The following is a 15,879-nucleotide window of genomic DNA, read 5'->3' as shown; positions in this document are numbered from 1 at the left end:
TTTACGTTTATTTGAGTTCAAAATGACAGCTGACTAACCGGCACGGTGGGATGGCCTACATTTGCACATAATTTTTGAAACTTTATTTTAAGTTTTTATCATTTCTTTCTAGAAAGTGAGGTTGGATGCTTTGTAATAGCTAGTTTTAAGCCAATCTTTTATGAAAATACGGACAAATAGCTATTACTAAAAGATATTTTCCAGTTTTACCAGTGTGCTTCCAGTGTATGGAGTGTTTGAAAGACGATCCAGGTAGAGATTTATTTTCTTTCTTTTAGTATACTAGTAGGAAGCATGATATTGGAATAAAACGCCTGCATCCTCTCTATTTATCACCAACAATTTCACTTTCAATGAAATTGGGTTTGTTGACAGTCGTTTCAGCAACTTGTCAACCCATATGGTCATTGCAGTCGTGTTGTGTGCGTGTGCGGTTGATAACTTCGCTCAGGTGGGATAACATTCCTTTCGCACTAGAAATCAGATGAGTGCCACAGTTCCGTTCTTTCCAGCGTAGTGCATTGCCCAAGGAAGACTAGAAAATGGTCAGCGATAGCCAGAAGCATAAAGTTATCAGAGAGTTCTCCATACCGGACACGGTGAAGGACGATATCGCCTACTGCCAACGATCGTTGCGGGACTGCGTGAAAGTGCATCAGGTGGGTTTTTGTTGCTCGTGGCAGTGTGCGTGTGCGCTCAATGAAAAACATGTTCTCGTCCCAATGCGATGCACCCGACATTGTCTCATAACTTATGGTAGATGATGATGATAAAATGCAATTCCTTTTCTTCCCGATACTACACAGTACTTTATTGAACGATGCAACAGTTTATCGGTGAGTCAGGTAGGTTGTTAATGTTACTCCCCAAATACACCCAAAACCACCAACCCTTGAGTCACGCTGTCCTCGAAAATGGGAAACTAATGTAGCGATCTTTCACACAGCAAGAACAGGTAAGGAAGTACTTGCTCGAGCTGGAGGACGAAATGAGGGCGATCGGTCAGGAACAGAGTTTGCTGGTGATGGATTTGACCAACCGGCTGAAGCATTTCCAGCGAAAGACGGCCAACGAAAAGCGCATCGTGCTTGGTGATGACCTTGCGAATGGTTACGTCGCCTGGGTACTGTCCAATCACTCGGAAGTACATTGCAACACATCATACACACCGCATGCCGTATCGGAACGATTAAGCGAGAGCCAGCTGTACCAAAAGTATCGACTGGAACCGACACAAAGCTGTGAAGTTGCCACCGCCCTGCCCGAACTGCCAGATAAACGGCTGCGTAGAAGACCGGTTTTGCAGACCTCGCTGTTAAAACCGAAAGAAGAACGTGATATACCCAATATTACTGCCTTTAAAGAAGAGCCTTCCCTGACACCTTCGAACACACCAATAACACCTCCTGCACCGCCCCTGTTGGCCGGTACGGTCACAACAAGGACAACAGCCAGCAGGCGTAAAACACCGCCCGAACAGTCTTTGACCCTGAAGAAAATGCTCCGTTCTAGTTCCACAACGCCCGTGGTTGCGGTGAAGCAGGAGCTGGAAATAAAGCAAGAACCGATCGATCAGGAGATCAGCATCGAGCCGGAAGATCATTTGGCACCGATCACTTTGCAGGAGTCGGCTGCTGTGAAGCGAGGCCGCAGCAATCTGCTACAAGCGCTAAATAAGGCGAAAACCACACAAAAGACAAACCTGAAACAGACTCACACGAGCCCACCCGCTTCGGCCATTAAAAGCGGACGGAACAATCGGGCCGGTTCGGTAAATGCGGGTGAACAGCGCAGCTCATCCGTGTCGTCAGATTCATCCAACTCGCGGGCCTCGACACCGGGAACGTCCTGCAATGGTGGCAGTACACGCAAGTCCACCGTTGAAAATGGTACATCCGATGAATCATCGCTCGAGCGCTTGTTACCACCGGAAGAACCACCCTGCCAATTGCCGACAAACATTGACGAGTGGGAACAGTACAGCTTTCTCAAACTGTTCGGACTGTACACGATCGAGGATAGCAATCTTTTAAAGGGACGAAAAAATGAGCGCAAGCGTCGTAGCTGTTGCAGTACCGAGCGGAAAGACTTCCATTACGGACGGTTCGATTACTACGAGCAGCAGTTTTACATTGTACAGAAACGACGGTATAATGTAAACAAGCGGCTGCTGTTCACCGCAACGTCGGCAGAAAAATCCATTAAGAAAAGAAAGCCTTGGTCTAGCCTTGTAATGCCGGCGCCACCATCCTCGCTGTCGGTGGAGGTTTCATCTGCTGATGGAAAAGCCTCCTTTCAAGGTGACTCTCTAGAAAGTGTGATAGAACCGGTGAGCAAATTTTGTTTCGTTTGCAAAAAAGAGGGTATGTTTTGTGTGAACTATTTTGAAGAAGTAAGCGAATAATGTGTGGGTATTTTTCTTCTCCCATAGATACCACTGCCGATAGTTTAAACGCCTGTGTGGATTGTAGTAATTTGTATCACCTGAGCTGCCACGTGGACGAAGACACTGCGCAAGCAGAACAAAAGACCGATCATAAAACCAACACTGATGATTGTGATGGTGGGGATGAAAATGGTAATCGTTCCATCGTTGGACAACTGTTGACACCGCAGCGGACTGATCTGTGTCCGATGTGCTTAGCCTTAGCAAAGAGAGTACCATAAAATGAGGAGATCGGTACGCAGTTAATTGTTCCCGTTGAGTTTAGTTTTGTTGGTTATCTTATACTTCCATATGTTAATGTTATGTGTAAAGAAAGTTGCAATCTTCATCCCTCCCTTTTTAGATAGCACATTGTAATATAGTTAGAGAAATTATTAGCAGGCACACGCGCGCAAAAACGTACAGTGCGATTTTAGGACAATACAGTTTCACAAACTCAAATGAAATAAAAGTGAAAGTAATTGTACTGCAAAAGGTTTCAAAATCTGATGGCAGCTGTTTATTGCTTTGTTTCCGTTTGTGGGTGTCCTTGGAATCATTTGTCCCGTTCGCTCGTGATCGTGCGGATACGCCTTACACCTTCGCCAACGCTTGCTTCAAATCGCTGATCAGATCATCCACATCTTCCAAACCGACGGATAAACGCACCAATCCATCGGTTATGCCAAGCACCTGACGATGTTCCAGTGGGACAGAGGCGTGCGTCATGACGGACGGTAATTCGGCCAAACTTTCGTATCCGCCAAGGCTTTCCGCGAGCGTAAACACCTGCAGTGCCTTCAGGAAGGCGCTGGACTCTTCGAGTCCACCGCGGATGTAGAACGACATGATGCCACTGTGGCCGTACGTTTGACGCTTGGCCAGTTCGTGTTGTGGATGACTTTCCAGTCCCGGATGTAGCACCCGTTCCACGTTCGGGTGGGCTTCCAGGAATTTGGCAATAGCCAGCGAATTGCTCTTATGACGTTCCATGCGCAGGGCGAGTGTTTTCAAGCTACGATTGACCAAATAGCAATCGAACGGTGATGGCACAATTCCGGCAGCTAGAATTCAATTAATCGTATTGTTTTAACTGTCAAAAATACATGTTGAATATTTATAGCAAATTACCATTTTGCAAGAACTTCAAACGTTCGTACACGAGCTCGTCGTTGGTAACCATGGCACCCATAATGACGTCCGAGTGACCGTTCATGTACTTGGTGAGCGAGTACATAACGACATCCGCACCCAAATCTAGTGGCCGTTGAAGGTACGACGACAGGAATGTATTGTCCACCACCACCACAATCTGGTTAAGAGAGAAAGAGTCATAAGAGTGGATGTTAAATTGCATTGATTTGCATCTTCTACTGTATCTGGCAGAATTGTTGTCTATTTCTGGTTGCTGGTCATAGATTTCAAAGTGTGCGTAAGGAAGCTCGTCCAGTCAAAAAGATGCAGGGCATGATTCCAGATCTGGTTTAATAAATGTTAATTCTATTTGAACAGGAACCATGCCAATGACACCAACTCCTCTGCCCAATGAAATCGCAAACCCAGTAATTCTCGTTACGATACTTACACCCGGTTGCTTGTGAGCAATCTCGGACACCGCGCGTATATCCACCACCTTCAGCAGTGGATTGGTAGGCGTCTCCATCCAGAACAGTTTCGTGTTCGGTTTGATAGCCTGCTCCACCAGCGGCAGCTTCGTAAGATCGACAAAGTCCACCTCGATACCCATCTTCAGCGCAACGTTGCGCAGCAGACGGTTCGTGCCGCCGTACAGATCGTCACCGGCCACGATGTGGTCACCATTCTGCAGCATCGTAATAATCGTCGTCGTTGCACCAAGCCCGGAAGAAAACGTAAGCCCGAAACGGCCATTGTCAAGGGAGGCAATGCAACGTTCCAGTACATCTCGCGTTGGATTGCCGCTACGTCCGTACTCGAAACCCTTGGGTGATATTGAAAAACGAAACGAATCATTTAAAACCAAATGTTGAAGTAAGCCATACAAGTGCTCACAACATACCGCATGTTGTCCCGGACCATGCTGCTTGAACGTGGTGCTCATGCTGATCGGAGGAACAACGGCCATGCTGGTCCACTGCTCCGCATCCTGCCCAACGTGTATCGCCTTGGTGGCGAATCCCTTCGGCTGGGGAAGGAAACCATCGTTGCTACGTGTGAGAATAAAAGAAAAACAAACGAATTAAAAAAAACTACTGCAAACATTCGAATTGGACAATCAAGAATGGAAACAGCTGATTATTCTTGACGTAAAGTGTGAAAACAAAAACCACCGAACATTGTGGGGTGTGTTTTGATTCGTTACGGTTGGGCGTTTGGGCGCTTTTTTTATTCGCCGTAGGTACCACGCCTGATAAGAACCATGCTGACGTTGGTTATTCTTTTTTGGCGTATGGAGGGGCTTGCGGTTCTTATCACTTTTGGAGGATGGCGTTTTTTTTTTGTTTTTGGACATCACGAAATATTTAAAGTACATTATGATGTCGGCCATCCTAGCTGATTGCAATTAAGAAAAACAACAAGAATTCTTCTGGAAGACATTAGCGGTGCAAGATAACGCATGGTGAGCCTAGCGACCAATAGGATATTGCCACTTATACAAAATCGTTTCTCCTTCAATAGCAGAAGGCTTTGATCAAAGAGCCCTCTAGAGGATTAGTTGTATGAAGATATCTGTTTAGGTTATTCTCCCCTAACATCCTTTCTTCCAGATGGCGTCAGAACCGAGCGAGGCGTGGTGTGGTGCGTTTTGCGCTTATCAGCAGCTGGTGATAATGATTCCAGTAGCGTAACAGATGAATCTAGTTCGTCTATTAAAGAATCCTTTCAAGTGCCAATTTGTCGGTGGGGCAAGAAACCGCCGACAAACGGTTCACTGAACGGTGATTGACAATGAACTTTAAATCAGACAACCTCCAATGGGGTGCGTAGCTGAAAGACAGTCGGATCCACTCGACCCCGTCTGGCCATCATCTGCTATCTTGCGCATGATAAACCCCCTGCAATAGAATACGATTAATGTTATCTATGATATCTTGAATGGCGTGGATGGTGAGCAATTTATGGCTCGAATAATGTTATCTTTTATCGTTGGACAATGGAAGATAAAGTTGCAATTTCATTTCAAAATGTAAACGAAATGATGCCGAGCGAATGGAAGCCACAGAAGCACGAGAGATCAATGTTACATCTGTAATAAGATCCTTAAATACCATTTCCTGGTGGTTTTGAATTACCGAAGCCTGCCGTTATCTTGTCTGGCCTTTCTATGGAAATTCAAGGCCACGTAATGTAAAAGTGCATCGTCACAGTTGACCGTTTACGATGGGAAAACCTAAGAACCCATGTAATTATCGCCATCGTCATAACTAGCGGTTTGTGAACGGTGTTTGATTTGAATGCAATTAATACAGTCATTTGTAATGCCAATCAACGATTTTTTTTCCTTTCGGGGGGATTCTTAGGGGATGTACACGTTTGCTTTCTGTACACTGCCTCGCATGAAAACGTGTTTTTAAACATGAGCTCTTTTTTTAACGGAAAACCCACCAGTCACCAGTTGTTTTGCGATCGTGGTCTGTTCTTGCGCATGTTGTTTTTTTTTCATCAGCAACCTACAAAAAGAGCAATCAACAGAACCGTGGGACAAGTGGTAAACAAATCTGATAAAAATAGCGCACAAAACGGAAACGTGCAAATTTTGACACGCGTACGCATTTTCTCTCGCCCATCGTCAGGTGTAAAAAGAAAAACACACTCACAAAAGATTCCCATCTCAATAAACGAACATTTACTTTTATCGATCGTAAATGAAATGATTTCACACAAAACGGATGATAATTTGCACTGAATACATTGCGTCACTTTTTGGAGTGTAAACAATAACAAAACAATAAAAAAAAATCATACGCACTTGCTTGATTGGGCCATCGTATCTAATGAAGATGATGGAAACAAATCACGATATTAATCCACGAATTGCAGCGATGAAAAGTGAACCAGCTGAACACACACGTTGGACGAACGGAGAAGTGGTCCGTCTTGTTACGCGGGAGAAAATTAAATGTCCGGCCGGTGCGAGGTGGACTACAGCGATCGTTAAGATCGGCCAACAAACCACGCGAATTGTAACCTGATTGCGAAACACAATGAGATCTGCTCCATGTGGATTAAGGTAATATTGTTTTTTTTTTAAATTTTATATTAATTACTAGCTTAAATGCAAAGAGAACATTTTTCAGTTTTTTTCTATAAAGTAGAGCCAATTAAACCTAAACTGCAGATAAATTTGCATAAAACAAGCAATAGATATGGATAGGACAAAGGCATTATAAAATAACAAAATTACACCAGACAAAAAAGTTTCACAGTTTGTAGGTTTATTCAACTTTCGCGGTGTTTTAATTTTCAAAACATAAATAACTCCGTGAACAATTGATCAATAAATATTTTAATGATTTTCAAACTTTATTCATCAAAAGCCACAGTTGATTTTTGATACAGGGTGCTACGGGAGTTTTTGAAAAATCAATCTACAAGTATAGAACAAGTAGTTCAACACTTTGAGTAAATATATACCAGTAACATTCGCAACTTAAAGCATTAAACATTATGTAAACTTAACAATTTGCTTCTAGTGGATGGTAAATACTTAAACAAAATTAAAAAAATACACAAATAAGTGGTAAAATGAAAAAAAAATACAGTAATTGTTCATCGCCAACGGGAAATGGAAGTAGTGCAGAAATTGACGCCCCTGTTGTAAATGAAGCATTCTTGTGTCATCTGCGCATTGAAATCTGTCAACGAAAACGGAAATGAGGTTTTGCTCATCGGCCTTCTGACAGTTCTTTTTCCGGTGAAATTTGTTGTTTAGCGGACGCGTTGTGCCACGGTCTGCTACGAATTCCTCGTAATTTTAGGTACTAAACCGAATCCAGTGCTCCGGAAGCCGTCGCTTACCGGTGGACCATAGTATGAAGATGGCTAATGTAATGTTTGTTTTGTCTTGTTTTAGGTAGCAAAGATGGTAAGTTGAGCGCAGTCGTGGAGCCGATACGGAAGCATTGCTATCGTGACAGACGGCCAGGCAAACCCCATCGGCACTGCCCTGGGCGAAGTGTGTGTGTATATGTTTGTTTTCCATTGATTAAAATCGAAAATGCTTCTCGTTTTCTCACGACCGTCGTGCGCGCGGTAAAATAGGCAGCGAAGGATGTGAAAGAGGCCACCAAGCCCGCATCGGGCAAGGACAAGGCGAAAAACATCATGCGAGATTTGCGTATCCGCAAGCTCTGCCTGAACATTTGCGTCGGTGAGTCCGGTGATAGGCTGACACGTGCCGCCAAGGTGCTGGAACAGTTGACCAACCAGACGCCCGTCTACTCGAAGGCACGATACACCGTGCGTTCGTTCGGTATCCGCCGTAACGAAAAGATTGCCGTCCATTGTACGGTGCGCGGTGCCAAGGCGGAGGAGATCCTCGAGCGCGGTCTGAAGGTGCGCGAGTACGAGTTGCGTCGTGATAACTTCTCGCAGACCGGCAACTTCGGGTTCGGTATCCAGGAACACATCGATCTCGGCATCAAGTACGATCCAACGATCGGTATCTATGGATTGGACTTCTACGTTGTTCTCGGTCGCCCAGGTGAGTGTGCAGCAGTTTATGACAAGGTTGTGGCGGTGCGTAGTGAAGCACGGTAGAACGGAACTGGGTGAAACATGTTGACAACAATGGTGCTGTGTGAAAGCAGGAAAAACGTATTCGTCACATAGTGATCGTGAATTAGTGATAGTTTGATACACTTGTTTATCGAATTTGATAGGATCGGGAAAAGGCTCAACAAAAGAGCCGGTTGTATTAAATGCTCAAAATAATGACGCAAATTGCACTTTAATTAAACGTATCTCTATCTTTTCGGGGATGCGTTCAGTCAGGTGCAAAAAACAAACCTATTTGTCCCCTGGAATCGAAATGTGCCAAAATCTCAGTGGGTCTTATCGATTATCCTACTTTTATTGGGAGTACTGAACAAAGCAACCTGTTCTAGCCTAGAAGCAATTCTATCGTAATGGTCATTATTCTGAAAATAATTGTAAACAATGTCTACTTCCAGGATACAACGTTGCCCAGCGACGACGCAAGACTGGCAAGATTGGTTTCATCCACCGCCTCACCAAGGAAGATGCGATGAAATGGTTCCAGCAAAAGTATGACGGAATCATTCTGAACAGCAAGGCGAAGTAAGCTTTGTTGGGAGGTATGTAACACGTAAAGTGGAAGTATATGTGGAAGAGCCGTGGAGGAAATGGAACAGATGGGCGCGTTGAGAAAGAAATAAACATTTTCATCGAAGCCATCACCGGTTTGGGTGGAAATATGGTGTACAAAACCTATCAACTTTGTGTGGCATTATTATTGTGTGCATTGATCCATGATCTGAAAGATGAGTTCTATCTGTCCGTAGTATCTTTTCTGGTCTGTTTACTGTTCTTGAAGCAATAGAATTAGAAATTATGAATTAATTGCATGACAGTCTGGAGAGGTTTTAAGACGAGCGTTTCAAATCTTTTCTTGGAGAAATTTCTTGTTCTTAACATCCGCCTAGTGGTCCTGCAATAGCAGCAGTTCTTTGAATTGGTAAAGGTCGAAAGATGTCTGTCGATTCTAGCCTTTCTGGTATGCGTATCAACACCCACCGGTAGTTCACCTTCAAAGCCTTTTCTGTCTTCTCATCTGAGACTTCCGGAGGGAGTATAATCTTCCTACGATTCGCAGTATAAAACTTGTAGTATTTTAAAGCTTTTCGAAGCATGCGTTCTTTCACAAAGAATTATAACTAAACGACGGATTTAATCAAATATTAAATATTACAGTAATATATAGGAATCAAATATTTGCATAAACGCAATTGTTCCAAGAGGATTGTTTTTATTTTCAAACGATACGAAATTACACAAACGGTCGATATTGCACCGTATTGCCGGCGCCTGTGCTGTTTTGATTGCTCCTAATTGTAAGTCATATACCTAGGCGTAGCGCTGAACTTGGCGTAACTCTTAATGACTTTGTTTACCGCCTCGAGGAAGTCCTTTTCTGTTGCCACCTTGCGGCGTGCCCGAATAGCAAACATACCAGCCTCAGTGCACACCGATCGAATCTCGGCACCGGTCGAGTTGGGACACAATCGTGCTAACAGCTCAAACCGAATATCTCGTTCGACCGACATTGAACGGGCGTGAATTTTGAATATATGCGTACGCCCTTCCAGATCCGGCAGACCAAACTCCACCTTACGATCCAAACGGCCCGGACGCATCAGTGCCGGGTCGAGCGTGTCCGGTCGATTCGTAGCCATCAGTACCTTAATGTTTCCGCGAGGATCAAATCCATCCAGCTGGTTGATCAACTCCAACATCGTTCGCTGCACTTCATTGTCACCACCAGCGCCATCATCGAAACGCGCCCCACCAATCGCATCGATTTCATCAAAGAATATCAGGCAAGCTTTTTTCGAACGTGCCATTTCGAACAGTTCACGCACCATACGGGCACCTTCGCCGACGTACTTCTGCACCAGCTCGGAACCAATCACACGAATGAAGCACGCATCGGTACGGTTGGCAACGGCCCGAGCGCACAGTGTTTTGCCGGTACCGGGTGGACCGAACAGTAGCACACCCTTCGGCGGTTCGATACCGAGGTTGACAAACTTTTCCGGATGCAAGAGAGGCGTTTCCACGACTTCTCGCAGCTTCTCAATCTGCTCTTTACATCCACCGACGTCGCTGTACGTTACGTCCGGTTTCTCCTCCACCTGCATCATCGTCACGGTAGGATCGATTTTCGGAGGCAATGGGATGTGAATTTGATACTTGTTACGATCGACACTGGATGCGGAGAAAAAGGGAAAAATCAACAGTGGAACACAACCTACGATCACGAGAGCCTTCTTACCCCACGCGCATTCCTTCCTCGATATCAGTCGGTGCCACGGAATCAGCCAAATCGACGACAAACTTAGCAAACTGCTTCACGTTGATGATGTACTTCGGATCGTCAGAATCAGCATTAATGATCTTGGTGCAACGAGCCACCTAAACAGATGGAACGAGCAGTTAGTTTACATCATATCTTCCGGCGGCTTTGTTTCCGTTTGCATCCTACCTGCAGCGGTTGTTCATTTTGTAAAATTTGCTTATCCGAAGCCAAATCCCACAGGGCGGGTGGTGCAAGACCGGTATCGCTTTCCTTAATTCCCGTCAGTTCGTTCACCTGTTTCATCGCCTTCTGGATATCCTCATCGATCTGCTTGATCGATTTATGGTACTGCCCTTGGCCCTACGGAATGGAAAGGAGTACAACGAGGGTTAGCATTTGATCGAAACCAAATCCTGCAGTGCCCATACTTACATAGGTCTTCAGTAGTTCAATATCGACCTCATCCAAAGCTGAAAAGGGAAAAACACACAACGCGTATTGAAACCCATTGCCACCATTGGGAAAAGGGAACTAGACACTGTTGCAACCATTACCTTCGATTTCGGGTTCTACCTCTTTGTTGTCGCCTTTCACCTTACGCATATCGTCACCTAGATGGTCCGGCATGTTGGAATATTACAATTGCTCAAATAAACGTAAACTAACAACGCGAATCGACAATCGACAACACTGGAAACAATTGTTTGCTGGCTGTGAGAATGAATTCGCCAAATTTCTCACAATGACAAGCAAATCGAAGTGAAACGCCAACAGGCTGATGACAGCTTGCGGCACCAGGGTTATCACATGCACAGCTGTTTTTGCTGAATAGATTTTAGAATAGTATTCCTGCACGAGCAGAATAGTATTCCTGCTTTTCTTGTGGAAAAAATGTTATTATTTGCTTTTCTACTTGTAACGTTGTGCATTAATATTGGAGAACAGCGTAAATGAGTTATTTGGGAATGACCACCATCGTTGCAAGCACCGTGTCGTTCCAAACGTCATCGCACTGTCATCGACGAAGTTGCCTGCTTTTTTCGCATTGTCTTCACGGCCGTCCGAGAAAAGCACAAACTCGTTTTTTCTCTTGCACCCCTCTTAGCAACTACGATCAAACAATCTCACCTGGCCAACGGGAACAGAAAAGAAGCTTTTTCTGTACGGGATTTAAACAAGCAATTGTGGCCTCTGTTTGTTGAAGCAAGTGGGTGCCGTAAGAAATGATCCGCACGGGATGCTAAGCCGAGCAGCATGTTCAGCAGTTTAGTGGCCACAGTATTGGCGAATTGTTTTCGTAATGTAAAACGAATCCCGTGTTTCCTCGTTTTCACGTCCGTCCTCGCACGTAGCGAATGAGCGCTGTGGCAAGGTGAACAGATGATCGTCAAGCTGGTAGCGCAGAACGTGTGACGACCGAGACCTGTTCTACTGTGGCTGGAAGTGTATCGAGGAAGCGTAATCATCTGGACGTAAAAACGCTCAAGTTTCGGCTTATATTGGTCGATACACATCGTCGTACGTTGTGGTGGATAAGCATCGACTGAGGGAAGAAGCGCACAAGCCACGAAGCATGCTTTTGGGCGACAAATGTGGCAAAGACAAGGAGCAGTAACGACGCAGCGTAAAGCATCGGACCAGCATCACCAGCTTTGGATGGATTTCCGTGTGATGTGCCCAGAGAACAACGGACAAAATGAAGAACGTTCTATCGAGTGTTTACCTTTCCACGAGCATACTGCACGCCTGTAGTGCAATACCGATCCCGTACGTGCATACAGGTGAGTGAACGACGGTGCATAATGCGCTCGTGCTGCATCGATTAAATGTCAAGTTTGCGCAGCTTGGCTATGCTTGCGGGTGACGATCGTCGTGTGCTGTTTTGATTAGCAGCTGCATCAGCTAGCAGCCGCTCTCGCTCGCTTCACGCGGACCAAGCTGTGTCCTTCCTTTTGGACCATTACATAAAAGCCCTTTCAGCATGAACCCTTTCAAGAGTTTAAAAATGTGTTCCCTTTCCCGCACAGGACATCATGACGCTGTAATCCTCGGGGTGCTAGCATGTCTTGGCCTTGGTTCGTTCATAATGGGGTTTTGTATTTTCTGCAAAAAGAAGAGTGGAAAATTTAAGGTATTTGGTTCGAAAACGGATCGTCTCTGTGTGTTTCAATTGTTGACCGCTTATTTCTAATTTTTGCAGAAATTTAAGGATGGAGACATCATACAAGAGGTGATTGCAACGGAATACCCCATACTGAAGGCTTTAAATGTACTAGACACATCTGTACCGTGTGCTGTCATCCCGTCGAGTCCCAACAACGTAAGTTTCTTTGTTTGGAGTCAACAACCCCCGGTGGAGAGTGTGCGATGTATATAGCTGTTTGCATTACTTTTTTTTTAGCTTTCCACTGATAATCTTCTCGATAAGATTGAAACCTATCAGATCGATGTAGATCATCCGCACGATTCGTACTGTACGCGTAGAAGCGATCCGCTGACTTGTACGTACGATGAGTTCGATCCGAACGATGAATCGGATGAACGTACCGAACGGACTGCTACTACTGCGACCGTTGAACCGGTGGCCGGCGATGAACCCCTTCTGTTTTCCGATATTTTTGATGAATCGCTGGAACGGAGCGAGAAGTGTAATCTCACGGCGGTTTCGGTAGCGTTGCCGACCTCCTCAGGTGAGGAAGATGACGAGGGGTTGCCACCACCACGGTCGGACGCAGAGGACGAGGACGAACGTCGCCCGCTGGTCAGTGACGATAGTATAGACGAAGCGGCAGCCACAACGGCCACCACCATTACGGTCACAGCAACGATGGCACAGTCAGCAGACGCTATCAGCATTGAGGAAGCGTTGCGTGCGCTAGATATTGCGATCGAGGGCGAAGAAGACGAGGATGAGGACGAGGGCCAAGCCACACCGTTGAACGAAAGCGACGAATCGCTGTCACCGTCCATCTACTCAGAACCACCCTCGGACAAGGTGCTTAGGCGGGAGGATGTTGAACAGCAGGCAGCAGAACTGGTCGACGATGTGCTCTACAAATGTCAGTATATGCTGCAGATGATGGATGCTAACGGGAGCAACCTTTCTCCGTTGGAGGCGGACGAATTTTCGCCCACCAACTCCCGGGGGAACATATTCGACGGATGGGGAAATTTGGAGTTGGACGGAAACGTGTCGTTTGCCGCGGTGGATGACGATAACGATGATGAGTGGTGGAAAGGATCGATGGAACCGTTCGAAGGCGAGGACAGTGGGTGGAATCGTGCTGGTAACGATCCATTCCAGGACGATCACACGTTTGATCTACTTCGTCAACAGTTGAGCCAACTGCTACCCCAGGGCAATGTAGGTTACTGCGTGGATCGTCAGTCAATGAAGGAAGAGATGAGAAATAGCTTCTAACACGAACTCTTATCTCGTTTGCTTTTTAGGAGTGTGGCGGGGGAGCTGCTCGCACCGAGAATGATCACGATCAGTAAGTGAAGTTGTTTGATAATGCTGTTTGCCCTAAATAATCATCGTATGCATTTTGATCTACTTTGCAGGGCTCTCGGTGGAAGTCCTAAAGCGTTTGACCAGGGCGGCATACACGATTACGAGCGGCCTGAACGAGAGACGGAGGAAAACGAAATCATCATCAACTACAACCGTTCACTGTCGCCCATTTTGGAGGAAAACGAAGACGAAATTAGCTTGCCACCGTCGATCAGTGTCGCACACTGCTCCAATATTGTGGAGAGTACGATAATCAGGTAACTGGTTTGTTTGCTTGCCCCTTCAAAAACAAATTTTCCTAATTGCTTGTGTTGTTGTCTGTAAATGTCTATCGCCATCGTGCAGCACCGAGGGTCCTGTGGTGTGCGAAGCAACCGAATCTGTGCCAGCCCTTGCCAGACGAAGCTCTCTCACTGCGTCGAACGATACGCTGTTCAACCTGGAAGACGTACTGGAGGATCGTTGCATGACACCACAGGACGATACATTCCCTGCGAGCAGCCATGCGTCGCCCCGGACGCTGCTGGTCGAGACCAGCGGAGACGCTAGTGGATTAGAAAAATTATACACCTTCTCATCACGACTCATGTCATCGGCGGCGGCATCTTCGCTCGGTGCCAACAGTTTAGATGACCATCTACTTCATCATCACCCACAACGGCATCACGTACTGCTTTCGTCCATCTGTCTGGATGACTTAAGCGTGGGTGATATTATGGAATCGCCACCACCACCGCCACCCCTACCATCCGCCCTCGCGGTCGGTGGTGGTGGGGGTGCCAACGGTGGCAACAGTGCTGGCGGATTACTCATGGCCGAAACCAAACAGGATCTTCCCTCATCGGCCTAGAAGTCTGTAGTGCTGAACTATTGGATCGCCGTACGGTTTTCGATGTCTTTATTTAGTAGATCTGAGCCTGAAGAAGTGGCGCATATTGTTGGAATTCGTGCTTATACAAAATGGGGTCCCAACCTCATTCCCTCGTGCATCCTCTTCTACTCTAGTACATGTCGCGTCCCCATTTCACAACGAAACAGTGTGCAACAAACGAAAAAAAGTTAGTTCTTTCAGCAAAAAGAACAATGCGTGACTCTGTGGAAGGCAAACTGTTAGTAGGTTTCTGTTGGCGTAATTGTTAAACATTCACACGACATATATGCTGTACATCACTCACACATCTGCAAGCACTGGTGTTGGTTCCCCACGCTGGCAACGAACTCTGGAAGCTACGCGTTGCGTTTACGTTATTAGAAGGATGTATCTTTGTGATCTGCCGCGGGTAACACTTAATGCAACTTAATAAGATCCTCGTTTCCCGCAACTGATCGGGATTTGTGAATATATATACGCGGTTGTTTAGTTAATTCTCGTATTACCTATTGAAGGACGGATTGAGACGGTAACGATCACTGTGCATGCACGTGCGTGGGATATGACACTCGTCGCATGCGGGAAAACTCAGTTGAACAGTTTTAGTTACTTATTAAAATAGTGTCAATTCTATCATGTACAACATAAGCATTCACTCAACACTTACCTTATGCGCGCATATATATGTATGTATGTATGATAAACTCTAACTACCCCCTTTCACCATTCGTTATTTATTCACAGTGTCATGTACCAAGCGATTTGAGTAATGAACCGTGATCACACATAACATGAAGATTAGATTATTTTCTTTCCGTTTTATTCCACGTGCATCCTTTATTCTTTCCCTGTAGAAGTGTACTCTGTGTGAGGTAGTAAAACAAAATGGAGAACGGTCCAAGCCTAATACGAATGTAACTTTTCCTTTTACACCGTAGGTACGGAAAGGTACAGAGTTTCCTGTAAGAAAAATAGAAAATGTGACAAAATAGATTGCCTAAGATTTGTAAACTATTAAACTAATTGATAATCGAATATCTCGGTGCTGTGGT

At 45.5% G+C, this 15,879-nt stretch overlaps 5 protein-coding genes across 9 annotated transcripts; 3 read left to right on the top strand and 2 right to left on the bottom strand.

The window, feature by feature from the left end:
* Positions 1–400: 400 nt before the first annotated feature.
* Positions 401–8,855, top strand: LOC128298117 (60S ribosomal protein L11). Of its 2 annotated transcripts, XM_053033858.1 has the most exons (4): positions 7,269–7,383; positions 7,479–7,490; positions 7,667–8,108; positions 8,578–8,855. In XM_053033858.1, exons 2-4 carry the CDS (start codon positions 7,488–7,490, stop codon positions 8,706–8,708), a joined length of 576 nt encoding a protein of 191 aa, XP_052889818.1. In that variant the 5' UTR covers positions 7,269–7,383; positions 7,479–7,487; the 3' UTR covers positions 8,709–8,855. The 2 variants fall into 2 exon arrangements, with proteins under 2 accessions (XP_052889825.1, XP_052889818.1); XM_053033865.1 differs by lacking the exons at positions 7,269–7,383; positions 7,479–7,490 and adding an exon at positions 401–412 and having other exon boundaries at positions 7,676–8,108.
* On the top strand, positions 436–2,927 carry LOC128298077 (uncharacterized). Of its 3 annotated transcripts, XM_053033819.1 has the most exons (5): positions 436–451; positions 518–659; positions 807–845; positions 947–2,363; positions 2,432–2,927. In XM_053033819.1, exons 2-5 carry the CDS (start codon positions 543–545, stop codon positions 2,665–2,667), a joined length of 1,809 nt encoding a protein of 602 aa, XP_052889779.1. In that variant the 5' UTR covers positions 436–451; positions 518–542; the 3' UTR covers positions 2,668–2,927. The 3 variants fall into 3 exon arrangements, with proteins under 3 accessions (XP_052889779.1, XP_052889787.1, XP_052889772.1); XM_053033827.1 differs by having other exon boundaries at positions 442–659; positions 807–836; XM_053033812.1 differs by having other exon boundaries at positions 442–659.
* LOC128298100 (cystathionine gamma-lyase) lies at positions 2,916–6,564 on the bottom strand. 2 transcript variants are annotated; one of them, XM_053033838.1, is made up of 5 exons: positions 6,375–6,564; positions 4,464–4,611; positions 4,011–4,385; positions 3,557–3,737; positions 2,916–3,489 (listed from the first exon to the last, which is right to left on the bottom strand). In XM_053033838.1, the coding sequence occupies exons 1-5, from the start codon at positions 6,389–6,391 to the stop codon at positions 3,020–3,022; spliced, it is 1,191 nt and encodes a 396-aa protein (XP_052889798.1). In that variant the 5' UTR covers positions 6,392–6,564; the 3' UTR covers positions 2,916–3,019. The 2 variants fall into 2 exon arrangements, with proteins under 2 accessions (XP_052889798.1, XP_052889807.1); XM_053033847.1 differs by lacking the exon at positions 6,375–6,564 and adding an exon at positions 5,062–5,199.
* Positions 8,856–9,356: 501 nt separating the features above from the next.
* Positions 9,357–11,164, bottom strand: LOC128302084 (26S proteasome regulatory subunit 7). The gene is made up of 5 exons (XM_053038812.1): positions 10,997–11,164; positions 10,875–10,912; positions 10,629–10,802; positions 10,419–10,558; positions 9,357–10,351 (listed from the first exon to the last, which is right to left on the bottom strand). The coding sequence occupies exons 1-5, from the start codon at positions 11,067–11,069 to the stop codon at positions 9,472–9,474; spliced, it is 1,305 nt and encodes a 434-aa protein (XP_052894772.1). The 5' UTR covers positions 11,070–11,164; the 3' UTR covers positions 9,357–9,471.
* A 400-nt stretch (positions 11,165–11,564) lies between these two features.
* LOC128310016 (uncharacterized) lies at positions 11,565–15,820 on the top strand. The gene is made up of 7 exons (XM_053046547.1): positions 11,565–12,223; positions 12,470–12,573; positions 12,643–12,762; positions 12,844–13,806; positions 13,893–13,936; positions 14,007–14,213; positions 14,302–15,820. The coding sequence occupies exons 1-7, from the start codon at positions 12,139–12,141 to the stop codon at positions 14,804–14,806; spliced, it is 2,028 nt and encodes a 675-aa protein (XP_052902507.1). The 5' UTR covers positions 11,565–12,138; the 3' UTR covers positions 14,807–15,820.
* The last annotated feature ends 59 nt before the right edge of the window (positions 15,821–15,879 follow it).

Source organism: Anopheles moucheti, chromosome 2 (genome assembly GCF_943734755.1).
Source record: "Anopheles moucheti chromosome 2, idAnoMoucSN_F20_07, whole genome shotgun sequence".
Lineage (NCBI taxonomy): Eukaryota > Metazoa > Arthropoda > Insecta > Diptera > Culicidae > Anopheles > Anopheles moucheti.
Note: the sequence above shows the minus strand (reverse complement) of the source record. Positions and strands in the feature narration are given on the sequence as shown.